The sequence below is a fragment of the Elgaria multicarinata genome, chromosome 1 (assembly GCF_023053635.1).
Source record: "Elgaria multicarinata webbii isolate HBS135686 ecotype San Diego chromosome 1, rElgMul1.1.pri, whole genome shotgun sequence".
Lineage (NCBI taxonomy): Eukaryota > Metazoa > Chordata > Lepidosauria > Squamata > Anguidae > Elgaria > Elgaria multicarinata.
Genome location: NC_086171.1, coordinates 166054373 through 166081431, shown reverse-complemented (window position 1 = coordinate 166081431; position 27059 = coordinate 166054373). Strand labels below are relative to the sequence as shown.

General features: G+C 44.3%; 1 protein-coding gene across 1 annotated transcript in view; it reads left to right on the top strand.

Annotated features, from left to right (window-relative positions):
* Window positions 1–27059, top strand: part of PIK3C2B (phosphatidylinositol-4-phosphate 3-kinase catalytic subunit type 2 beta) — a 116090-nt gene that overhangs the window by 26920 nt on the left and 62111 nt on the right. Inside the window, exons 2-8 of the mRNA XM_063142103.1 lie at window positions 3549–4558; window positions 9530–9630; window positions 11300–11454; window positions 14186–14306; window positions 23871–23982; window positions 25204–25283; window positions 26465–26528. Coding sequence (XP_062998173.1) covers window positions 3635–4558; window positions 9530–9630; window positions 11300–11454; window positions 14186–14306; window positions 23871–23982; window positions 25204–25283; window positions 26465–26528 — 1557 coding nt within the window. The 5' untranslated portion in view covers window positions 3549–3634. The remainder of the gene's footprint in view (window positions 1–3548; window positions 4559–9529; window positions 9631–11299; window positions 11455–14185; window positions 14307–23870; window positions 23983–25203; window positions 25284–26464; window positions 26529–27059) is intronic.

Sequence of the window (27059 nt, the reverse complement as noted above, 5' to 3'; positions counted from 1 at the left end):
GTTCTCAAAAAAGCTCAAGCTGGCTTACATTGCCCCTCAGTTTTATCCCACAAGGCAGGTGAGACTGAAAGAAAGAGACTGGCCCAAGGTCTAGGGTGGCAAAATGGCCTACTGTATGCAGGACAGTCCTCTATTTGAGGGTGTCGTGTATTTCAAGAGGTGTCCACTCCAAATCTAGTTTAAATATAAAGAACAGTAAGAAGGGAGAGCAACGTTGCCCATCTACCTGGATAGCAGAGTGAGCAGGCACATCGTTCACCTGCTCAGCCTTCCCCTCTATGGTGAGATGTATTGTGTTTGTATTTAAATTATAGTTATTATTTCTAAATTTATATCCGTACATATAAATTAGCTTATGCAAATTTCATGCAAGTGAGTCCCCTCTTTTGTCCCTTTTTTTGATGCAAAGTGGCTACTTTATCAGGGTTTGTGTAAGCTTTGTGCCTGAGCAGAGATTTGCACCCTGTCCTTCCTGGTCTATTCCCAATGCACTGACTATTACACTATATCACATGGAATTTTGGGACTTCTGCCTGCTGATTTCAAGCCTTCACAGACCACACTGGACTGGTGCCAGTGTCCCTGCTAGCCCACACAGCAGATCCAAGGTTTTGCAGGAGTGGCATGATCTCCTGGAAGGAATGTTGCACAAAATCCTACATAATGTTGGCCCTCCTTAAAAAATAAATAAAAAGGTACTGCTTTTAAGGAGTAGATTTTTTTTAACAACAAAGTAATGCAGGAGCCCTTTTCTAGTAAAAATATCTTATCAGTAACTTATGGGATAGCATTGGAAAATACAGGAATAAAGTATTGGACCATTAAGATTTCAAAAAAGCAATAATTTAAGTGATCTCTTTGAGAATAACTATATGGCTCTGATGATATACATTCACACCTTACAGACTGTAGTACTTTTAAAAACGTTGAGGTGGTTAGCTTCTCACCAACAAAACTAGTGATATTGCTTAATTTTCTTTATCACTTATTCACAGCCCTGCACATTTTTATTGATAGAGCCAAATTAAATTCATGGCAAAATGAAATTAACTTATTTTTTATGAGTTGTTAGGGGTATACATGTGTTTTGTAAAAAACAAAAAAACAGAAAACCAACAGCCTTCAATCAATAGAAGTTTAATATCAGTTTAAAAATTTAATAGCACTGTGTGTGATTTTGAGTCTGATTTGGTCTGTGATGCAGAGGGGTGGGGTTAAGTAACCCTTTCCTTTAGCCCCCAAAGGGAAGCTTCTATTGGTGTCAACAGGAATGTGTGTCCTCCATACACACATGCTGTACCAAGTGTCAGCTTTGGGCAGGGGGATTTTATTGGGGTGGCACAGGAGGAAAGGGTTAATCTGCCTTGGATGCTTTGGTCCCAATCCTGATTGGGTCCCTGGGCAGCTGGTTTTTACAGATATAGAAAGATTCATGGAATTGGAAAGGACCTGTTCAACATCACATCTAGTTTGGCCCTCCAAAATGGATGATGTTTGTACTTCTTCCCTTACAGTTTATTTTCCCAAATTCCTCGGCCCTGTGCACGTCAAGCTGTTTCGCTCCTCCAACCACTCCTTTCTTGTCTCCTGTCCCCAAAAGCCTTTTGACTTGATGTTAAAGAACACATCCAAAAAGCTTCAATAATTCAGGTATATGTATTGAGAGCAGGAAGTAATGCCAGTGATTAAGAAGAGGGTTCTAGTCTCCATTCAACCATGAAGCTCAGTGGGTGTCTTTGGGCCAGTTGCTTGACTCTCAGCTTAACTTACCTCACAGAGTTGTTGTGATGAATAATTTTTTAAAAGTTGAATACAGCAGCCTCCCTCAACCTAGTGCCTTCCAGATGTATTGGACTACAACTACACATCTGGAAGGCACCAGGTTGGGGAAGGCTGGAATAGTGCATACTGCTATCTTAAGTTATATTGCTAAAAATTCACTGTTTTGTTCCATATAAATACACAGAGTGAGGCCTGCCCAATCGTATTGTGAAACTGCTGAGTAGGCCTTCTGCGTTAGGAATGTAGTGTCTGCAACTCTGCAAGAATCTCCTGAGGCTCTTCTTCTGTGTGTGATCTCTTATTTCTCATTGTGATCACTCATTTCATTTGTTTTGCTAGCCACAAGACAGCGATGACTTTTTGTTGGAGCAGTCTTATTGGCCTAGCTGGCACAGATCTCACGGTCTAAGTGGGTTTCCAGTGAAAGAGATATGTTAGTTGAATGGAATCTGGCTGCCATTCAGAAATCTGTGGTGACTGCAGTTTATATGATTTGGGCTGGAGCCAATAAGGAAAGCAGAGTGAATTTGGTTTTTCTCTTCCTCTTTCCTCATCTAAATCATGAGGGGAAGAGCATGTGGTGGACTGAAATTGTGATCAACTCTGGTGGTCACTTTGGATACCAATCTGCTTTGAAAGTAGTTGAAGGTTATCTATACCCCACTTCAGTGCATATTTACTTGCAAGTAATTCCAGTTGAGCTCAATAGAGCTTACTCCCAAGTAAACCCTAGGAGTATGCATTGGAGCAAAACCTGTCTTGTCTTTACATGCAGCATCGAAGTGTGTCAATAACATGTTAGAAAACTAAGCCTCAGACTCGATGTAGGTTAACAGGTCAATTGCAAAATCAAGAAGACATTTTGGCTCCAGTTCTGGTAGTTTGGCTGATTTAAATACTGTACATGACATGTACCATGAGCATGTTCTGGGGAAGGGGGACTAGTCGCCATCACAAGACAATTAGATGTTAATAATTTCTACACACATTATAACAACCCCTTGAAAAAGGCCTTAAAAAACAAGGCGCCGAAACACGTCAGGCTTTTGTACAATAAACTTTTCTACAGCATCCTGAAACTTCTCTCCCTTTTTGTGTTCATAGTTAAACTGGGGGATTCACTTTCTCCAGATGAGATGATGGCCACCAACTTGGATGGCTTTAAAAGAGGATTATTAGACAGATTCATGGAGGAAAAGGCTATCAATAGTTACTGGCCATTATGGCTATATGCTACCTCCAGGATCGGGTCAGAGGCAGCATGCCCCTGAATACTAGTTTCTGGGGAACCCAGTGCATGAGGGCTATTGCCTTCATGTCCTGTTTGTGGGCTTCCCATAGGCATCTGGTTGGCCACTGTGTGGTACAGGACGCTGGAGTAGTTAGGCCTTTGGTCTGATCCAGCAGGACTCTTGTGTTCTTCTGTGGAAGAATTAACAGAAAGGTTTCTGAGCTTGCTTATCCTTGACAGAAAAGAGCTACTTCATTCTGGGATCACAATTTTTTCAGCAGGAAAGTCACGTGCGTACCCTGAGGTAAACTGCAAGGTAAACTTCAATTACTTAATGATAATTGTTGAATGTGAACATAATTTACTTGTCCTCTGAGGGACAGATAAATGCTAACAGTTCCAGGTTTCACCTGAGGCCTGTTATTGTTTTTTGTTTTTTCTCAAGTAAAGGCCAACCCAAAACTTTCACTGGAGCAGAGAGTTGTTAATGAGAGTTGGTCTGTTTACACTTTCTTTTTGGTCTCCTCATTTGTAGATGCCTGGTTGCACAGAATGCCTTTATTCCCAACCCCTGTATTGAGCATCCAGTAGTTCCTGGTTTCCGCGTCTGATTTCCAAGAGATGTCTGCAACTAGAGGCAATGGAGAGCACTGGAAGTCTTTGGAGTCCGTGGGGATCAGCCGTAAGGAGCTGGCTGTTGCGGAAGCCCTGCAGATGGAGTATGATGCCCTGTCCCGCCTGAGGCAGGGCAAGGAGGAGAGCCAGGCGAAGCAAAACACAGATCAACCTCTCATTTCTTGGGATGATCCCATTCTGGATTACAACAAGCCTGCTGTAAAGCATGACTGCCACAATATCAAGGTCATGCGAGGCCTCTCCGGCTCAGACTCCACCCTCAATTACAATGCCCTCTCTGGCCAAGAGGTTTCAAGAGCTTTTGGGACCAACAACACTACCTCATCCAGTCTGCTGCCTGAGCCAGAGAGCCAGCCTTGGTTGAAGGGGCCTCTCTCCAGTGACTACTTGTACATCTTTGACAGCACAGGGGGGGACTTCCTCACAGAGCCCCTCAATAGCACATCCCACCAAAACAGTAGTGGCAGCAGCTCCCCCAAGAAACTTTCTCCTCCCCCATTGCCCCCTCGCATTGCCATCTGGAACACCTCTGAAGTGAACCAACCTTCCCTCAAAGGGTCCCAACCCAACGATATCAACATGTTCTCCTCATCCCATGAGAGGGCTGATGGGAAACTGCTGGGCCGCAGAATCTCAGAGGAAGACCCTTATAGCACAGTGGACTATGATGGCATCAATGATGCTATCACACGGCTCAACCTCAAGTCCACTTATGATGCTGACCTTCTGAGAGAAGCCACATGGAGCTGGAAGGAAGGCCGAAGTATTTTTGAAAAAGAAAGCAGTGGAAAGCCAGTCGCTCGCAGCAAGACCATGCCTCCTCAGGTCCCTCCCAGGACCTATGTCTCCAGGCCTGGTGGACGGAAGAACGCTGCACTCAACAAGAACCGGAGGATATCAGCAGATCCGGTAAGATCATTTTATGTAACCAAAGTGATTTACGCGTAAGCAGTCCTTCTGCCAGGGCACGACTGAAGGATCCACACAGTTTTCTTAATGTTCTATAGCAGTTTTCCCCAACCTGGTGCCTCGTGGACATTTTGGACTACAACCCCCATCATGCCCAACCATTGATCATGCTGGCTGAGGCTGATGGGAGTTGTAGTCCAAAGCATCTGGAGAGCACCACAATTGGGGAAAGTTGTACTGTGCCTTCAGTAGAGGATGCCTTCAAACAGAGAACTGTCCTTTGGAAAACAAGACACATGGTCACCCTGTACTCTAAGACAGGAAGTCTTTACTTTTCTTCACCACAGGAAAACAGCACACAACCCTTGATAAAACAACAACTCCCCTCTTGCTCAGTTTATACCAGAATTGGCAACCCCAGTAATTCACACTTGCATAGCAGCCTTGTGGCAACCACAACCGTTGTTGACATAGAATAGAAAAATCATAAGATCCCTGTAAAAAATAAAAAAAATAAAATCTTGCCTTCATAAAAATTAAAATGGTGTTTATTCCCAACTACAACTACAGCCCAAAGCTGTAACATGGATGTAAAAGGATCAGAAGCTGGAGTGGGGGTTGGGGGTTGCATGCTATCCGTTGTGGTTTATAACCCTCTCCATGGTACACTGAAACTCACTTACGCTTTCTCAGTGTTTGAACTAGACAGTATTTGGAACATATGAATTCTTGCTGAAAAGATCTCCATCACACACAGGGAGCTTTAATCTCACCATGGGGTGCTATTAATGCTCCCACCCCACTTCCAGGGAAGGAGTGTTCATTCATTGTCCCTCTTGGACCTTGCCTGTACTGAAGCTTCCTGGCACACATCAGCTGCTTTGACACCCTGCTTCGGAAGGGATGGGCTAATATGTGGTACATCTGTCATGCTATTTATATGATCCACACAACAGCAATCTAAGGGAAAGGCGGAGCGTCCAGTAAGAACGTTTCCCCAAAAGACACGTGCTTATCCTGGCTGATTGGAGCTCCACTTTCCCAGAAGCAACAGCTTCTGAAATGTCACGCAGTCTACGGGAAAGGAAGGAACAGCCTGTAAGGAACAGTGTGACAGGCGTGTTTCCTATTAGCAAGCAAGGTTCAGGAATATTCTCTGCAGTACACGTTCGCCTTTCTTCCTCAACCCTTTTCATAGGAATTCTCAGCCCTTTTGCTATTGAGCAGGATTCTCAGCCAAAGCCTGGGGACACCAGAACATTCTAGGCCTGCACCATGGGGATATCCTTTACCAGCTGATCTGGGATTGGGAATGGGTCATGGCATATTTTGGACATAAGAGCAGATGACAAATACCGCTGGAATCTAAAGGAATCTAAAGGATATAAATACAAGCAAGTTCTCCCTCGTCACTAAACTTCCTGGGACCAACTCCCCATATGCCCGGGGAGAAATGTTGTCAGAAGCTGCCGGCAGAGGTTACGTAAGTCGCTCTCTGCTTTTGGCTGTGCAAGAAACTAATTATAAAAGAGCATTAAAATTGTCTTTTAGTGTCTGCAGTGTTCTGTCCTTTTCTTTCTGTCTCTCTTCCCATTCCTCAAACTATTTGGTGGGTTAATTGCTCTGACAGTGGGACCTTTGTTTGCTTTGAAGGAGCGAATTGAGGCGCCCATGTGTGTGCTCTGTTTGGCCAGGCCTGGCATTCAGCATGTTTCTATCCTCTGCTTTCTCCTCATCCTACTGTAGAATTTGGGAAGGAGGCAATGGAAACACAATGAAATGTTCTGAGACTTCTTTTAAATGCCTGGCTGTTCTTTTTTAAAAAACTTAGATGATGATGATGATGATGATGATGATGATGATGATGATGATGATAAGTATTGCTAAATAGAAGGTTGGCCAGTCTTTCATTCTGGTATCTATCTATCTATCTATCTATCTATCTATCTATCTATCTATCTATCTTAAAATTGTTCTATTTAAAAAGAGTATATATAATGTGTGTGTGTGTGTGTGTTATCATAAAGCACACAAATGTTTGGCACACAAATGTTTATTATATCCTAACTGGATTCTCAGTCAAAAAAACAGATACATCTAATAAACAAGCTTTTTATCTTCAACTCCCTCAGTGGACACCGGCTGCTCCTCTTTGTCATTTTGGTGGCCAGTTTCCTTCTCCACAATCTTTTTATGTACATTCTCTATAGCTGGCAGTCTCTGCTTCTGAGTCATACTAGTTTACTTTCAACTGTATTATCAGCCATTATATCAATAATTCCTTCCCTACTAGTCACACGAATTTCCACTGCCCTGTTTTCAGGTAATATTTCTTTTAATCCATCTGAAAGAGGTACTACGTCACCACTGTTATAAAAATTCAAGACTCTGTCCATTTAAGTAGCAGTATGGCTAAGAGAGGCAGAAAGTCTACAGCTGCCTTCCCCAACCTGGTGCTTTTCAGATGTGTTGGACTACAACTCCCATCATCCTCAGCCAGCATGGCCATTATTTTGTCTACAGTATTTTCTTCTTTTTGCCCACTATTAAGAAAAGTAGACCAAGGCCTGATCTACAACTGGAGGCCTTCCAGGAGTGGGAAGGGATGATCACTGGGTTTTGCACTTCCAGGATCATCCCTCAGGGGCCACACACCAGCAAGTTTTTCTGGAAGTAAAGGAGGGCTGTTCCAGGGTACCATTTTCTTTTTACAAGCGGAGACATTTACGCAACAGCGTGGGCGTGTTTTTTTAAAAAAACGCTCACAACAAACTCGGTGCTGGAAGTTGCCGAGAGCCATTGCAAACGTGGTGAAAATGCTCTCCCCACTCACTCCCGATGTCCACAAACTCTTCCCGCACAGCTCCTTGCCCGTTTCCTGAGCCCCACTACTTACGAGGACCCTGGGAGGGAGAGCCACACCACCTGCATACTTCGGGATTGTCCTGAAACCGGAGAAAAAATTGGGATAAAAGCAGTCCCAGATATCCTGGGAGAACTGAGTGGTCATCCCCAGTTCACCCCGGGATCAGCTGTGCATCATTTGGACCTGCAGGGATGACCTTGAGTCCACCTCAGGATAAATGGCAGGTGTAGATTAGGCCCAAGTGACTATTTATAACCCAATGAACTGATGTCAATAAACCTATAATGAACTAACATCACAAAATAATTGGTCAGTCTGTAGTACAATTAATATGCTATTAAAAGGGGGGAAATGTAACCGTACAGTTCAAGATTTTTTTTAAAGTAAAATAGCCATTTGTGTTTTCAGCTTAGTACTAGTGTGCCTAAAGTGGAAGTATGGAACAGGACGAAAAGGATATCCAAGGTTTTGTTTTTGTCCAGTTAAGCATAACTCCTGCCACGCAGAGTGCACAATAAATGCAGGTTCTACAGCTTCCACTGTCTGTAGTGCTGGCACATCTCTTTGGAGGTTTTTGCAGGAAATTGATTCATAAATACTGGAAACAAATCAGATACATATTGTGTAGATCAGGCTGTGGAGCCATATCCTCAGCTTCCCTCAGAATTGCTGTGTATGTAGAATCCTAGAAAATGTACCTATCTGTCAGGACGGGCAACTTGTGGCCCTCCAGATGTTTTGGCCAACAATTCCCTTAAATCCTAGTTGGTTTAGCCAATGGTCAAGGATTATGGGACTTGTAGGGCCATATCTGGAGGGCCACAGGTTGCCCACCTGTGACCTATAAGTCAGATAAGTTTATAGCACATTTCTGGTACTCAAATCTATGCTGCTTTTTAAGGTAGGGATAACTGCAAAGCTGGTTGAAGCAGTGCTGAGGTCTAAAAGAGAGCAGTTGTCTTCATGTGCTTGTACCAAGCCAAGAGTTTCCCCCATTACCTTAAACTTGTTAGATCTGAAGATGAATCCGGCCCACTGCTTAACCCACATTTATCTTATCACCACAAAGCTGGTATAATAAAGGTGGATTGAGCCGAAAGGTTAGTCATGTGGAGAAATAATATCATATCTGCTTCATCATGTCAGACCTCTGTGTTTATCCACTTATCCTATATTCTCAGCATGCTGATCTGGTGGTGTGAATTGCCACGTAGCCCTAATCTATACCAAGCAGGATATTGCACTATGAAAGTGGTATGAAAGCAGTATATAAAAGGCAGGAGCCACTCCAAGCAGGCTATAGCGCTATGAAAGTGGTACATGGTACGTGTCAATGGGCCCCAACAGTTGTCAGTGCACTTCAATACTGCTATAAAGCAGTACTGTGGCTCCTGCCTTTTATATACCGCTTTCATAGTGCAATATCCTGCTTGGTGTAGATTAGGCTGTGGTCTCCATGGGTTGGACCCATGAGGAGAAGGCACTTCGTTTTACATAACAGGGGAGGTCCCAATTTTGTGCTGGTTACCCCCTGCCGTTATAGTCCCGCCCCATGTTTCATTACTCACCATTTGACTGTCAGGACTTGCTTTGGGAATGGGATTACAGCAGGTGTGTCGGATCTCTTTCAGCCCAAGGGTTGAATTCATTTTCAGAGAAGCTCTTGGGGACTGCATCCCAGTGTTGGGCGAGGGCTGAAGGCAAAATATACCAGTATATTTTACCTTAAAGTGCTTACTGCTAGTAACTAAGCCTTAAGGGAAGTATTTAAACTTTTTAGAATGGGGAAAATTGGGGGGCAAGCTAGGAAACGACCAAACCATTAGCAGTCACAAGAAAGGGGACGTGGCCACCCGGAGATCTGGGGGGCGGGGCTGGATTTGACCTGCAGTTTTGAGGTTCAACACCCATGGGTTACTGTATGGAGGAAGAGTGAAAGGGGGGGAAACCCTGATCCTGTTCACTTGTGCTTGTTGAGATCCAACTATGTACAGCGGCTTACGGGACTAAAAGAAACACCTTAGACTGCCCAATACATGGGATGCAGATAGAGCTGCAATTCATTGACCATGTTGTCTTCATCTCCATGTCTTCTTTGTTATCAGGCCACTTCTCGACATTATCCTGTGGCCAATGGCTATGAGCTGTTTGAGGTTTCAGAGGAGAAGGATGAAGAGGTTGCTGCCTTCTGCCATATGCTGGATGTGTAAGTACTAGTCTAGGCTGAAAAAGAACTCATCAACACATACTTCCAAGGCTTTCCATTGGCTATAATGCCCGTTGGAACCTAGGTGTGTGTGAGTGTGTGTATCTATATGCCTAACTGCATTGAGGAATTAATTACTGTTGTTGATTAATCCTTGGTGACTGGAAAAAACCTAGAGATTATGTTGCTTTGTGTTTAAGCAGTGGTTCCAGTGGAAAAGGCCTAAACTTGCAATAGAGTGGATATGGATGAATCTATTTAGGACCCTTGGATTTTCGGTGCAGTGTACACACCCCTATTGAGGAATGTCACAAGGCAGAAATAGCTCAGACCAGCTCAGAGTTTCAATCTGTTGGTCTGGCTACAAGTTAACACTCTTCTTAAGAGGAAAGACAAGCTGATCTCTCTGATCCTTGACCCTTCACCGTGATTCCCTTTCCCCATAACGCAGGGCACACATCCAAAATATCCCTTGCTTTTGAAATGTAAGTGGTATTTTTCTTTCCCCTTGGAGATTCTTTGAATGAGCGATTTATAGCATGCTTGTGACTGGCCACTCACGGATGTTCACGGACGTTTTGATGACACTGCAAGCCTTCTGTGCATCTCCTGTTCCATTTCCCAGTTTTAACATTAAAAAATAAGCTTCAGAAAACCCAACTGCTGAAATATGTCAGGATTTCCTTCTGTGTGCAGGCAAAGTTGTGGTATAAAATGCCCACTAGAGGGCACTGCCCCATTTAACTGTATGGGCCACATGGTCACTGCTCTCTTCCCCATGTAATTTCAGCTTGTTTCAAATGCAGAAGAGAAGCAGGAAGCAGAGCAACAATAAGGAATCATGATTTCCCCCCTGTCTGAAAGTCCTCTTGGTCCTCTGGCATTCTTCTTCAGCATGTCTAGAGTTAACAAGTCTAGATTAGCAACAACCAACAAAGCAACTATCCAGAACACTACAGAGACAGTGCAAGACTTATTTAATTATTTATTACAGTCATATACCGCCCCATAGCCAAAGATATCTGGTCGGTTTACAAAAGTTAAACTTGGGGGGTAGTGGCAGGAATTTATTCTCCCATTTTTGGGGGCAAACAAACCTACATTTCATTCATAGTTCAAGGACTCACCCATCTCTAGGCCATATAATTCATTCACATGATTCCTTCAATTTGATAGACATCTCACCAAATGGTTACAAAATACAAAGTCTATTTAAAGAAGCATCTCAGATTTGGTATGATTACAGATGCATGTCTCTTAGAGAACATCAAATGAGATCTTTGAACAAATGGGGAAAAAACATTAGTATCTCAAAGGCTATATAGAATGATAATAATATAAAATATTATTTTATAAAATAATATAAAAATGTAATAAATAAATAAATAAATAAATAAATAAATAGAATGATCTTGATTTCAAAAGGGGGAGAAGATGAGATCATGCTAAGACCTTAGTTGTTGTTGTTGTTGTTGATGTTGTTATTTACATTTATATACCGCCCCATAGCTGAAGCTCTCTGGGTGGTTAATTAATTAATTAATTGATCAATTAATGCCTCCTTGATTAAAATAAATAATACGGAAAGAAGAGATTCTATAAGATACTAGAGGGAATGGGCATGGGTTGGTGATGGAAACTAATTGTACCCGTCCTGTCTGGTCTACAGATTAAGATCCGGCTACAGTACCAAGGATTACTCTCTTACTGGCTATGTCTGGAGTTCTGTCAACCGCAGCCCTGAACACCTTGGCCACGGAGTCAGCTTGAAAGTGACTGTGGTTTATGACAGCCTGCAGGAGCCTCTCACCTTCACTTGTGACTGTAAGTTGTTGGTTTGACTTAGGAAGTCCCTTCGGCTCATACCACTATGCATTTCTCTTCACAGCCATGGAGGGGATATGCATTGCACTTCATGGTAATGAAAGTACTGCTGTCAGTTGTACTAGAAAATACTACGATAGTCTCTTCTGGAACATGGAGTCTGGGCCAAACTAGACGCAACTTAAATTATCAGAATGCATTTTAATGTGCACTGGTTTAGTTTTGTACATGCAAATAGGAGCTTCAAGGACATTATTTGTGTTGAGATAGGGATGGGTCTCCAATGGGTGACCAAGGGCCACAGATACCTCCTGCCAGGCTCCCTGCCTCTATGGATTTTTACCTTGTTTTTAAGGATTTTTAAAAAATTACTTCATTTATTTTGATGTGCACATGAATGCAAATCCCTCCTGGCTGCACTCTATAACAAGGTATATGTTCCATTACATGAGGATGTGATTTCCTGCTGGTATTGTATTGCTGTAAATTGGTGGTGCAGTTGTTGTTGTTGCTTTAAAAAAACATGTAAAAATCTATTTGGGGTGCAATTCTATGATCTCTGGGTCATTGAGTTTTGGGGAACTCCCTCTCCAAGGGTGAAGAGACAGTTCTGCTTTCAGAGAATGAGATCCAGCTTCGTAAGCTTCCCCCATGAGGCTGTGGGAAGGTCCACAGCGGATGGGTCTCCAACATCAAAGAGGACAAAAAGAAGGTGTGCCAGGGGCATTCTGGGAGGGGCTTAGGATCCAGAGCCCAACTGTTCTACTTGCCTTCCCCCACCCACCACCAGAATGGGTGGGGGGAACTATGCCAACCCTAGAGTTGGTGACATTTATTTCCCTCCCACTGAGAACAATGGAAGGGATCAGTTTAAAACAAAAGAAAACATGGCCAAAAGAGGTCCAGGAAAGAAAAACGTAGTGCCCTCCATCTTCTGCCCTGATGGTGCAAGCTGTCAGGACATAGGAAAAGGCAGTCCCACCATCTCACTTTTCCCTCTCTCCCTCTCCCATAGGATTGCTCTGCCTGAGGGACAATTATATTTAAGGTGAATGTGCACGTCCCACTCAGTAGGCATATTGGAGGTATTTCCACTCTGTGACAAACCTCCGTTTTGGTAGCATTTCACTTTTTTATGTCTAGCTATTTTTCTTATTCCTATAGATGCATACGTGTCACCAGAACACGCATTAGAAAGAAACCCAGACTTATATTTTCTGTCTATCCCTACATAATTACATATTAAACTGTTGAATATAATCAGCGTGACCATATGGAAAGGAGGACAACACTCCTGTATCTTTAACAGTTGCATAGAAAAGGGAATTTCAGCAGGTGTCATTTGTACGCATGCAGCACCTGGTGAAATCCTCTCTTCATCACAACAGTTAACGCTGCAGGAGCCTTGCCCCCTTGCCTAGATACAAAAGAGGGCAGGGCTCCTGCAGCTTTAACTGTTGCGATGAAGAGGGAATTTCAGCGGGTGCTGCATGCATAGAAATGTCACCTGCTGAAATTCCCTTTTCTATGCAACTGTTAAAGATACAGGAGTCCTGTCCTCCTTTTCATATGGTCACCCTGATATAATGCATTTGAAAATGCTGAGCAGCATCCATGAACTTCACACTTATGTCTACAGATAGTATTTTTTAATTTTATGTTCAATATTAAATTCACTGTTTGAAGTGAATCCTGTGGTCCCTAGGCAGCATCCCAGGAGCCATACAACGGTGTTGGGAAATCCCTCTGAGGCTGTAGACCAGTGGTTCTCAACCTTTCTAATGCCGCGACCCTTTAATACAGTTCCTCATGTTGTGGTGACCCCCAACCATAAAATTATTTTCGTTCTTCTCTACACGATCCATTGTCATGTGATGGTTTGCTAATGAAAATAATACATAACAATAGCTTTAATAATACAAAAGATGATACATGACATAGTTCAGTCAATACAGTTTCCTAAGACCATCAGAAATATGTTTTTTCCGATGGTCTTAGGTGACCCCTGTGAAAGGGTCATTCGACCCCCAAAGGGGTCCCGACCCACAGGTTGAGAACCGCTGCTGTACACTGAACTCCAACTGTGGGAGGGTTTTCCCCTGGTCAGAGCCCTTGTTTTAGCTCTGTCCATCCACCATGGAATTTTCCACTGTGGCTCTGAGATTGGAACTCCGACCTCATAGAGGGAAGGAAATGGGTATTTTGGGGAGGAAGGGAGTGACTGAAGATCTGAGGGAACCTAAGCCCCCCCCCAGTTTGTCCCAAGAGCATGTCAGAATGTTTCTCACCCATTGCCACTAATTGGGGGGGGGGGATTATTTTTCTTCCATCTGTGGAAGGCAGAAGATACTGCAAGCCCTGCCTTCCTTTTGAAGTAACGGAGCACTCTGATCTCATAGTGCTCTGTGGTAGCACAGGATTGCTCTCTTAATGTGTGTGCCTCTCTTTCTCCTCATTAATGCGTCCATTAACAAAATAAAGGAAGCATTATTTTAAGTCCTAGTGGTTATATGGTTTACTGGGAACATTTTTGCATTGCTGTGATGGGGAAGGGATGCATAACCAGGGTCTGAAAGAACAGTGGAGGCAGCATGGACTTTTTCAGGATGCCAGAGGAAGTGAGTCTACTGAGTCATTTAGGACATTGAAAGGCCCAGGAGGGATAATTCCAGGGAATTTTGTCTTGAGGCTCATCAGGCTGTGTCTGGTCTCCCCCCCACTCCGCTCATAGGTTCCTCAACGGTGGACTTGCTCATCTACCAGACGCTGTGTTACACTCATGATGAATTGCGTGACATTGATGTGGATGACTTTGTTCTCAAACTGTGTGGCCTGGAGGAATTCCTGCAAAAGTGAGTGAGTGGGTAATGCTTGTGTAAAAAAAAAAAGAAGTTTAGGCCACAATCCTAGACCCACTTACCTAGGAGTAAGTCCCATTGAACTCAGTGGGACTTATTTCTGAGTAGACATGTATAGGATGGTGCTGTTAGACATCCTGTCTGGTTTTTGCCTCTGTTGCACATTCTAAATTACATGGTCTCATGTGCTGGAGAAATATTGCAGTTGGAGGGTGGGGTGCGTACAGAGAACTACCCTAAGAACCCTAAACCTTTCCCTTATGTATCACATCTGTTTATAAGCGCTTTCCACATTTCCTTGAGCCTTTACAAATGTGTGTTTTGCAGACCCTCCTCTGATCTTCAAAGGATATGTGATTTACAGCCTCACAGAACGTTGTGTTAAACCAGTTTTCCCCAGCCTAGTGCCTACGAGATGCGCTAGATTATTGCAGCTCCCATCATCCACAAACAGCCAATGGCCATGCTGTCTGGAAGTGATCAGAGTTGTAGTCCAGCACATCAGGAGGACACCAAGTTGGGGAAGGCTGTGTTTAGGCCATAGCCTTTCCGCCATTCCCGTCACCTTCCATGCATATTAAAAAACTGCCCTGAACTGTAAGGAAAGGTGAAATACATATTTGTTCAATCAATTAATCAATGGGTCAGTCCCTGCTGTGTTAGTCAATATGGCATTAATCACAATTACACATACTCCATTCCAAAAACTTCTGTGACTTCACTCATTTGCTGTGTATAAAATTTCCGCTGTTTAATCATTGCTTGGCACACAAGGTACATGCCTCCCCAAAGGCGGTGATGTGACTGAATGAATGGAATGATTTTGCACCTGCTAGGAGCATGGTTGAGCCCTGTGAGTTGATTAATTCCTAATTCCTTAAATCATTGAGATTGTCTTGCCAAAAACAGCCCCCACCGGAGGCTTTCTTTGGCCATGGAAGATATGACTAAATCTCATTGACTGAGTATGCCTTGAAATTCACACTTAGTGGAAGAATTTCTTCAGGAGTGAGGAAGCTGCCAAGTAAAGCTCCTTAGATGATGGTGATACTTCGTAAGTTGACAAATGAGATCCTTTTTTTTTTAATGTTTGCCTTCAACTTGTGCTATGAAATTTGACCAAACGGCCATAAGCGAAGTAGGGTGTGTAGAGATATGTTCTCGAATAAAACGTGTGGATCTCTAATCATCCCTTGTAAGCTATCAAATGAACAAAGATGGAAACTGCTCCATGCTGCCCTAAATTGATGATGTTTGGAAGGCAAGAGTTCTGCCACAATTCTCTCTCCAAGGGCTGCCAAAAGGGTGGACAATTAAAGCTGGTGCCTTTTATGATGTGGAACTTGACTAAGAGGTGTTGTATCCCCTTCATGCATGCTTCGGTTTCTAGCAAGGTGCAGTGTGTTGAAACCGGTGTGCTGAAACCATCTCCTTTGCATAGGTCCATGTCCTAGTTTTTGGCCTCCTTTTTCCTTCTCTTTGGAACTGTGCAGTTTGGGTAAATGAAGTGTCCCCTGGAGAAATAATGAAGGTACCATCTGCTTTCAGGAGAAAAAAAGGCAATAAACCGTGCCCATTGGCTGACTGTCAGCCAACCATTTAGACTGCTTGACCTGCCCATCTTGACTACGGGGTGCTGCATTTCCACCAAACAAATTGCTCATTGATGTATGGGTATATCGAGTGCGGCTTTGTAGTTTTGAACTTAAGAGCTTGTGGTCCAGTTACAGCGACTGGGAATGCACGCTGGCAAGTGCAAACTGATGATTACTGGGACTGGCTGGTTAGTGAACAGGCTTTAAAACCACAGAAACCTCTGCAGAGAACCATTGAATGTCTGAGAATGAGAGGAAGGGAGAAAGACAGAAAGATGAAGAGTGTGTGCAGTGATAGCCAAATGAAAGGGGGAAACCTCCCAGGTTGATTTTGGTGTTTATGCATGAATATCTATGAACGTTTTTGTAAGTTTTGAGGCTATTTCCTGCTTTTTTTCTAGCCCTGGCAGTGAGCAAAGTGGCTTAAACCACAGTCTGACTTTCTCTGAGACAGTGTGTGTGTATGTGTGTGTCTAAACAGCTCAGGGATCTAAGGATATCCCATTTGGCACTGCTAGATCCCTTAACACCTTTCAGCATGCACAGCAAATCTCCTGTGGCTGCAATGGATTCTAGAGAACGGCAGCCTGTAGAAGGAACAGAGCCACCACTGCAGGGGCAGTGGGGCAAAGAATGTCCTAGTCATGAAGCCAGATGACTAGTAGGAGCTGTTGCAATATTTCTTACTTGCTTTTTATGGTTTTTAATATTTTTAAATGGCGATGTTGCCATCAGCTGAAAAATCTCCCTTCCTTTTATGTAACATGCATGCCTTAACTAAAAACAGAAACACGAAATTTGTATCAGATTGAGAAAAAGTTACACTGCCAACCTTAGAACCCACAGGCGCCTCCTGTTTTGTTTTCCCTTCCAAAGGGATCTGGCACCATATTTATGGAAAGGAAAAAGGTTGCCGTCTATACCATAAGAGGGGGAGGGAGGAGAGCACAAGTATGCTGAGGTGTGACCATCTCCTCGCTGCTGATGGAGGAACAGTTCATTTATTTATTACTGAATTTATTTATCTTAGGTCAGCCGCCCAGAGAGCTTCAGCTATGGGGTGGTGTAGAAATTTAATGAAATAAATAAATAAATAAATGTACAGCATTTTTACCCTGCTCTTCAGCCAAAAAAAGGCTTCCAGAGTGGTTTACAAAGATTAATAATATGGTAGCCCTTAGCTATACCGTCTAAAAGACACAACACAAAAGGAAAAGGGATTGGGAGGGAGGAAAGGGGAGGGGGGAACTTAGGCACCAGTTCTTAGTCTCAAACTTCTTATAGGTGTTCTTTCAAGCAGAGAAGGATGAAACAAGCTCCCACAGCTCTTCAATCTTTGGCAGATGTATGGGACCAGGTGGGTCTCCCCACTTGCCATGATGTTTATTTAATCTTAGGAGGCAGGTGGTGCAGCCTCCCAGTGGTTTGATGACAAATGGTCTGAATTGGATCATGGACAGCTCAGTTTAATTCCAACCACCGTATTTAAAATGCTTCTTGGTTCTTGCACATAATGCCTTCATAGCCACAAAGAATAGTAGAGTTGGAAGGGGCTTATAAAGACCATTGAGTCCAACCCCCTGCTCAATGCAGGAATCCACCTTAAAGCATCCTTGACAGATGGCTGACCATCTGCTTCTTGAATGCCTCTAGTGTGGGATAGCCCACGACCTCCCTAGGTAACTGGTTCCACTGTCGTACTGTTCTAACAGTCAGGAAGTTTTTCCTGATGTCCAGTTGGAATCTGGTTTCCTGTAACTTTAGCCCTTTATTCCTCTGGGATGATTGAAAAGAGATCCTGGCCCTCCTCTGTGTGACAACCTTTTAAGTATTTGAAGAGTGCTATCGTGTCTCCCCTCAGTCTTCTCTTCTGAAAGCTAAATATGCCTAGTTCTTTCAGTCTTTCCTCATAGGGCCATACCATATTTTCTGCAGTGTCCTTACTCATGCTTTCATTTTTCCTCTCCGTTTCCTGCACAGCTAGGTCTCTGAGTCATTCTCCTGGGTGCTATTCTGCCTAGAGGCCGCTCCTGTAATCCCAGGTGGCCAAAGCTCTCTGGCTCACCTTCATGTAAACAAGTAATATTTAGGTGTAGCCATGATATGGTTTGAGCAGCGAAGTCTGTCTCTTGATACCTGTTGAAAACCCTTCCATTATGCTTTGAAGATCAAGTTGAAGGCAAAATACAACCCTGTGCAAGTTCCACCAGGGCAGTGAAGACAGCCATTCTAAGTTAATATGCATAGTTGTGGCTTCTTAAAAGACCTGAAAGGCTGAGAGTTTCTTCAGGGTTTCGTGCCAAAAAAATATGGCCTAAGCTACTGTCTGTAGTGCTTGGGAACAGGGAAAGTCCCCTCCGATGCTGCCACTATTCATTCCTGCACAGCATAAAATGGGTTCATGGAGGCTCTAATTGCTCCACTGCCTCATTGGCTGAGCAACCCCCAAAGCTGGTGAGCTGATTGGTTCAGCTTGCTGCTTTGCATACTGGGATTTTGTAATTTAAAATGGCACACAGCTACAGCCTGGGACTGGCCGATGCAGCGCTTTCCTGACTGTGTGCCAAGCCCTGCCCGGCCACTATTGCTGCTGCTGCTGCCTGCCTGGGGGGTCATTCAGAGCCCTGGATCTCTTGGCCCTCTAGGTGGTCACTCACTTTGCCTCCCCCTAGAAACAGGCCTAGTAAAGAGGCACTGTTCAATCCCAACCCCTCTCTCCTATAAATGCAGCCTTGCAGAACCATTCCCGCCTGTGCCACCTTAGGCCTGCCATTAAATGAGAAGAAAAGTTACAGGTTCTGCCTTTTTAAAACCAAGCATTTTAGCATAGGAGCTGTCTTTTATTGCATCTGTTTTGAAGGTTTAGTGCAATCGTCTGTGGTTTGCAAATGAGGCCTTAATACAAATCAACCTGCAAGATCCTGAGTCCAGAGCCGCTTTGTAGGACATCGGATGTATCTGTCCAAACACGGGCCTATGCTGTGACAACCGCTCCTGCGCTGTGTTTTGCATGCAGATGATTGACATGAGATGACCTGCCCCCTCTCTGCCCTGTTGTATATCCGCCTCCTTGGCAGAACACGGAGTGCCGGATGAAGAGAGCCACAGTGCTCCTCGCAGCCCCTCCATCCAAATGGAAATCTCCCTAATGAGCTGGTGTGCAAACGCCCTGCTCTAGCTCAACAAGGCTCCCAAAAGATCTTTGGAGAGCATTTCTTTCTTCCTTTCTTTCTTTATTTGCCCTAGCAGTAAAGCTTCCTCCTGGGACCCTTCCCCAAACGAGCATGTCAGACTCCTTTTTGAAATGCCTGGCTTTGATTCTGTTTTCGCAACTGGATATATACCGGGGGAGGGTAAGCAAGGCTGACAGCAGGACTCACTGGAGTTCTGCTGCCCTCCTTCTCTGGCATCGGTGAGCCTGTCTAGCCTTTCCCACATTGGGGCACAAATAAATTAAAAGGAAAAGAAGGAGAGGGCCATCCACTTATCATGGGGGTGTGGGCAGGGGGGGAGTTAACTCTAGAGCCACCTTTCCCAACCTGTTGCCTTCCAGATGTTTTGATTACAACTTCCAACATTTTGGACCATTGGCCCTGTTAGCTGGGGTTGATTAGAGTTGAAGTCCAAAATATCTGGAGGGCACCAAGCTGGGAATGATTGTTCTAGGGCAAGGGGCCAAATTCCATTTTGGATAAGTTTTCAAGTGTTGCATTAGAGTAGCAGGTAGGGCTGAAAGTGAAAGACGAGACCAAAGGCAAAAGTGGCAGGGCCTAAAATACCAGTGGCTGCTCTTACTGCAGCCATTAAGCTTTAAGAAAGGTGTTTCAGCCCTTTGGGATGGAAGGAAAGCTGCACAAAAATAGGGAAAAGACACCCATAGATAAATGGTTGGGGAAGAGGGGTGGGCATCTGGGGAACTCCAAAGAGCCAATTTGGGACAGCAGGTAGGCTGGATTGGAGCCCTGGGCCTTCTGCATCCCTGTGTTAGAGGGTCCCATGCTCTGGTCCCCTCACACACTTGGATCGAGCCCTGAGTCCCTTTCATGCAACATGTCCACCTGACAGCCCTAAAACTAAAAGCTGTCACACAAAGGAAAACAGCACGGGCTGCCCACATTCAGTCAATCTTGGTACAAATGGCCAAATTATCTTATTGTTCTGGCACATGACAATCGGTAAAACAGTCAGAGAAGTGCTGTTGTTGACTGGTAAATGAGATCATTTGATCCAGAGAGACTCTGTAACCTGCCCAGTTGTTGTCTAGGGAGGATATGGCAGAAAACCAAGGCTTTGTTCCCCAACATAATGCTCTGAACTGCTGAGCCCCGCCTTCCAACCGGCTTCCTCCAGGACAACTTTGCTGCAGTTTTGGCTTGATGCATTGCAACAATTCTGTAGCTTCTCTTGCTGATTCAGCAGCCAGCTAGCAAATTGCTTTTATTCTCAAACCACAAAGGCATCAGCATACACCATGTTTTGAGTGAGCTGATGACAGTCTAAGAAACCAAAGGGAAAGTGCCCCGTTAACTTTTGTGTTTTTAAACATGCGTACATGTGCAGGTTAGAAATTGTAACATCATTTTGCAAAAATCAAAATAATAATATTGGAAGCTGCTGTGGCAAGGGGAAAGAAGCTTGTTCATAGGAACAAATCACAATCTGTTCATAATAATAATTTTTTCCCCATGGATACTTGAATTTTATTTTGAGTGACAGAATGTTTTTGAGCTGTACGGTTCAATTTCAGTTCTAAAAGGATAATTCTTGAAGCACTGGAGAATGCATTGGAAAGCTAATAACTACGTGTATTTTTTTCAGAGGGGAAGCTATGTTACTGTATTGTAGCAAAATCAACAAGGAGTCTTGTGGCACCTTAAAGGCTAACACATTTATTCTGGCAGCATATGCCAGAGTAAATGTGTTAAGTCTTTAAGGTGTCACAAGACTCTTTGTTCTATTCCTTTATCAGCTAAAAACAAACACTTTGTAAATATCAAATGATCAAATATCCAAATGGAGAAATGGAGGTCATTCTACCCCCAGAAATGGATTTAACTGCCATAGTTTACAATCTTGTAATGCTGTTGAAATTCAATAAACTTCAATGCTACTTAGGCCTGAGACAAATGTAGCTTATTGTAGGCCCTCACTCCTCTATTGACACAAATACCCAGCTACAAATCCAGCATGGGTTCCCATATTTTCCCCTTGCTTAGGGCAAGAATTGGGCTTTTTGGACCCCATTAGTTTATCAAACACCTCTTCTGTTTATTTATTTAAATGTTTATTAATTGCCCCGCCCCCCACTTAGAAGGCGCCAATCTTAAAAACAACAACAATAACAACTCACTTGAAGTATTGCTCTGGCCTCGGTGAGGGGGAGAATGGTTTCAAGAATCCCATAAGGACCAGCTAATCAGCACTCTGAACAGCCTAATGGGGAGGTATGAGAGAGGAGGTTTCCTGTGGTCTCGCCAATCAGCACTTTGCACAGCCCAGTGGGGAGGTGAGTCTCACAAGGGCTAGCCAATCAGCACTCTGCACAGCTAGCTCTTTTTTCCAGACTGGACTTTTGTACATCTGTTCCCAAATGTCTTTCTCTCTCTGTCTGTCTTTGCCTTCTTAGCTAAGCTCCTGATCTGCAAGATCAAAGGTGAGGATTGTGTTGAAATGCCATTCTCCTGCACTATCAATTTATTTTAACTGTTAACACAAGTGCCCTTCTGTAGAGGAAAGCTAATAGTCTTAATTTCCACATGCCTACCTTCCCATTTGATATTGACATTGCTTCCTTTTCTTTTCTTTTCAAACTACCCCTTCCCCGTGCTGGTACGCTGCAAATATTTAACAAATGCTGGAAATGCAATTCAAAGTCAAGAGTTCAGGCAAAAGTCTGCTATCCTGTCATTGTTCCTGGTCTTGCATGCCCTGACTTGAACGATAGCAGGCAAGAACGTCACATGGGGCAGGGGGTGGAATTTGCTGCAGAGCAGCAACAGCAGCGGAACAAGCAACTGAGAGTAGCAGAATAGGTGGCCCCGGCATTTCAATAGCCCCCGCAGCCATTAGAAAGATGTCATAGAATCATAGAATAGCAGAGTTGGAAGGGGCCTACAAGGCCATCGAGTCCAACCCCCTGCTCAATGCAGGAACCCACCCTAAAGCATCCCTGACAGATGGTTGTCCAGCTGCCTCTTGTCCTCTCAGTCCAAATGGATAGGACCACAGGAAGAGCCCTGCTGGATGAGACCAAAGGCCTATCTAGCCCAGCCTTCTGTCTGCATAGTGGCCAACCAGATGCTTCTGGGAAGCCCCCTAGCTGGACCGGAGCACAACAGCACCCTCCCACTTGGGTACCCAGCAAACTGCCTCTGATAGTGGTGGTAATATATAGGTATCATGATCAACCCAGAATGATGTACTTATTCTAGAATGGCCATGTGTGCTCTTACAGAAGACAGTCCTCTGTTTGAAGGGGAGTGTCTTCCATTTGAACGTGTCTATTTGAAGGGTTGTCCAGTCCAAGTCTGGCATAAAGATGAAGAACCATGAGTTCTGTTGCCCATCAACAGTTAGCACCTGAAGAGGCAGGCATATATGTCACCTGGTCCCTGAGATGGACTGTATTTCTATTTAAATTATAATGATTATTTCTAAATTTATATCAATACATAGAAATTGGCTTATTTCAGTTCCATGCAAATCAATACCCTGTTTTTTCTTTGATGATGCTTTTCCTCTTCTTTGGCAATTCATAAGTAGCCACCCATTTCTTTCCTTATTGACTTGATTTCTAACTTGTTCTTACCCTGCCTAAGGGCATAGAAGCCTGTAACCACAAACAAATTCAATCAAACGCTTCTTAACACAACAAAACTTGGTATCAGAATCAATTGTTTTTAAATGACCCCATATCTGCTGGATGCCATTACAAGCCAGCTCAAATAAAACAGGCATTTCAACATTTCCTGAAAATAAATGCAAAGCCTTCCCATTGAAGACTGAACTGTTGGCACTTCTGGCCTCTGTTTTTTTAATCTCCTTTTTCCAGTCTTTGAGGTTTTGTTTTACTCTGCTTTTCTTTCTTCCCTTTAAAAACAGAGCACCCTCCCACTTCCCTCTCTCCTGCCTCCAAAAATGGCTTTCTTGTGTGCTGGCAGCTGTGCTGGTTGAGGCCAGGATGTAGGCTTGACAGAGATAAGAATGGATCTTTCCTCTTGGACAGGCAGGTGAAAGGACCAGACTTCCCTTTCACCTGCCCTTCACCCTCGCGCCACCACTCTTTCCGCTGGCGTGTCTCATCATGGCCACAGGCAGTGGCCCAGCATTTGGCTCCAGAGCTTTACAACACAGCTCCGAGTTTGCAGTGGACGTGGGTGGGACTTGAATAGGGCTGCGCTGGGAGCTCCTGAACTACAAAGAGGTTGTGGTGTAGTTAGAAACAGCGAGCTCTCCAGAACGTGATTTGGCTAACCTATTTCCCAAAGATTGCCATTCAGATTTAAAATATCTTTATTTAAAAACACCAAGTACAAAAAATTAAGTTTAAAACTCTGAGTTGTTGGGTTTTTACTTCTACTCACCCATCTGATGTGCCTTTTATTCTTTGTCATTCCTGAAGTTTGCAAGTGGTTATTGTGATTTTCTTGAGTAGTTGCTTTTTTTGGGGGGGGGGGGAATGTACATTGTTATTTTTTAAAAGCCTACTTATGGAATTTCAATTTGCAAAAGGGTTTTCTCCCTAAGAAACAGCTGAAACGCATGAACATTACATGGTTTGCCCAACGTCTCCAAGCCAAAGCAGTTGCAGAGCTATGATATCCTTGTTTTGTGATAAATACAGGAGACTTAAATCCTGATAAACAGTGATTTTACAAATATTTCCTGCCTGGAATAGCCTCTATATAATACAGAAGAAAAGGCCCTTTGGTTACAATTTCTTTATTTGTTTGCATCCTTCCAGTAAACACCCACTGGGAAGTCATGAATACATCCAGCATTGCAGGAAGTTTGACATTGACATCCGGCTGCAGCTGATGAAGAGGAAAGCTGTGCACAGTGACTTGGCTAGGACGGTAAATATCTGCTTGCCAGTGAGCGCCAGAGCATGCACAGAGGGAGGAGTTGCCTCCTAGATGCATGTTGTTTCTGCCATTGCTAGCTCAGATGAAATATGTGCCCCATCTCATCCATGGTTGCTGATATGATAGTACAGAGCAGCCTTCCCCAATCTGGCACCCTCCACTTGTGTTGAACTACAGTTCCCACCATCCCCATCCAGTGCTCCACTTGTCTGGGGATGATGGGAGTTGTAGTCCAACACAAGTGAAGGGTGCCAGGTTGGGAAGCGTGGCATTGAGGGTGGGGAAAACATCATCATACATTGAAGCTGGGGAGATACCTTAACTCTTCCTCATATTGTGATGCATGGATTATTAAGAGGAGATGATTGCATCCTGCAAATATATTGTTATACTATATTATACTATATTATATTTTGTTATACTGTCCGCATTTGCGTTTGGTGTTGGTATTTCATATTGACAGTAGAGCATCACTGGCACCTGTTGCTTGTTCTGCTATAAGACTCTGTTTTAGAGTTGTCCTGGGAAATATGTTTATTCATTCTATTTGCTGCTTGATCTAGATTTGGGCAGAAGTCATCTTTCGGACAGGCAGACACATTCTTACACCTGGCTGTAACTGTTGAAGTGAAAACATTTTTTTGCACTGCAACAGCTGCACAGGCCCCATGCAAAGGGAAATGCAAAGGGAAATGATACTGTTGCTGCAACTCCTGGTTCTGGCTCATGCAGGCCTGCACAGCCCCTTATCCAACCTCACCCTGAAAAGACCTGTTGGGCAGCACCCCTGCACTACAGCTTTGACCAAAGGGATAAGGCTGGCTCCCAGTATGGATGCATAAAGGACTTGGAGCCCCATGCATCTGCATTGGGAGCTGATCCAGCGCCTTGCTGTTTCCATACAACAGAGCATCAAATGATCTGCTTGGCAACTTAAGACATCTTGCCCTAGAGGGCAGTGCTGCGGGTCTATTGCACCTACCTACTCCAGAGGTCCAGGTCTGATCCTGGAAAGTAATCCTCAGGCCAGGGAGGGATTTAGTGTCCATTCTGCATCTCTTGTTAAACTGATCTGTACATCCAAATGCCATTTTTCTGGGTGAAAGGCATTAGCAAACAGCATTGTGCACTGCCAGCTTGACACCAGCCGGCCTCAGCAAGGCTAACAGAGATAGATTGGATGCATCTGAGAAACTGTCTTCCTCTATGCAGGCGAATGATGATCAGAGTCCTTCCACACTCAACCACTACGTTCACCTCCAGGAGAGGCCGATTAAGCAGACCATCACCAGGTAAAGATACATAGTCAGGAGGAGGAGGAGAGCAGATGCACCGCTTCCTTGGAATATGGGAGCCAGTGCTAAAGAACAAAGAGAAACATAAACAGACCCACTAGTGGAGTTCTTATTTTAGCCCAGCCATGTTAATTCCACTCAGGTCTCTTGAGGAAGGCCTATAGCTCAGTGGTACAGGACCAGCTTTGCATGCAGATGGTCTCAGGGGTTCCACTCTAGGCATTGCCAGGTAGAGCTGGAAAGAATCCTGTTGGAGACTTGCAGGGTTCCTTCGGTGTCCTGGACCCCTTGAGCAACACTTTAAGGATCTCTTGTCTCCTTAAGAATCCCACATTCCTTCTTTTTATCTTCCCCTAGTCCTCTTAGAGCTACACCCTCCAGCAAAATAAAACTAAACCCTCCAGGCCTCTAAGGCCTGACCATTTTACTTTGCCTCTGTAGGCCTCAAACCCTCACAGAGGCCCTCGAGAGTCACTGCCAGATGTTTAGACCAGGGGTGTTGGACCTCAGGTCCATGGACCACATCTGGCCTGCTTGGGTTCCCTGTCTGGCCCTCCAGGGTTCCCCAGAAGGCCATGCCCCCTTCCTTTGGTCCCATCCTCTCACCTCCAATCACCAATCATTTGGTGGTTTCCTGGCGTTTGCATCTCCTCGCCCCACCTGCCAACCTCCATTGCAAAAGGTTGATATGCCTCTCCTAAGGCTTAGCTACAGGCAGTAAGAGCTTTAAACTAAAATATGCTGGCATTTGGGGCCCGCCCCTTTCACCTTCAGCCCTGCCCACCATCTTGGAATGCGGCCCCTGAGAACTTCTCTGAAATGGAATGCGGCCCTCAGGCTGAAAGTGGTTCAACACCTCTTTCTTTCTTTCTTTCTTTCTTTCTTTCTTTCTTTCTTTCTTTCTTTCTTTCTTACATTTCTATACTGCCCAATAGCCGAAGCTCTCTTTCTTTCTTTCTTTCTTTCTTTCTTTCTTTCTTTTCTATACTGCCCAATAGCTGGAGCTCTCTGGGCGGTTCACTGGAGTAGACAACTCAGAGCCAGACAGACAATGGTCCTGGTCTGTCTGATACCCTTAACTTTAATGGAGTTCCCTTCTTCAATATGTTGTAAACACGGCCTCCTGTTTCCACTTGCTCTGCTCAGCTTGTTTGTATTGTTATCATTTCTTCCAACAGGCAGGCCCTGAGTCTCCTCTTTGATACTTTCCACAATGAAGTTGATACATTCCTTGCAGCCGAGGTGAGAGGAAAACGTTGGGATTAAAGCTGTGATGGCTGCTACAGTGTGGTAAACCCCTAAAGGCAGGCCCACTGTCCGTTTTGTGGTTTGGTGGGGCTTCATTGAGGCAGGGGGCTTAGCAATGAGACTACATTGGGCCCCAGAGGCATTGTGGGAGAATTATCTGTGGATTAGGCTGTGGGAGACTTATTTCCGGATACACTGGCATTTTCGCTGCTGCTGTGCTCACCTTCCTCTAGGAAAGGGGAGTGGCGTAGAGCCTCTGCCATCCAATGGGTGAGCTTCGTGGGCCTTCGTTGCTACTGCCACCAAAGGACCCACCCTGGGGGTGGGGGTGAGCACTGAGGACCCCGCCAAACCTGGTGCTGGCCCTGCCTAAAGGAGTACTTTTAATGTATCTAGAGCAGTGGTTCTCAACCTGTGGGTCGGGACCCCTTTGGGGGTCGAATGACCCTTTCACAGGGGTTGCCTAAGACCATCGGAAAACACATATTTCCGATGATCTTAGGAAACTGTATTGACTGAACTATG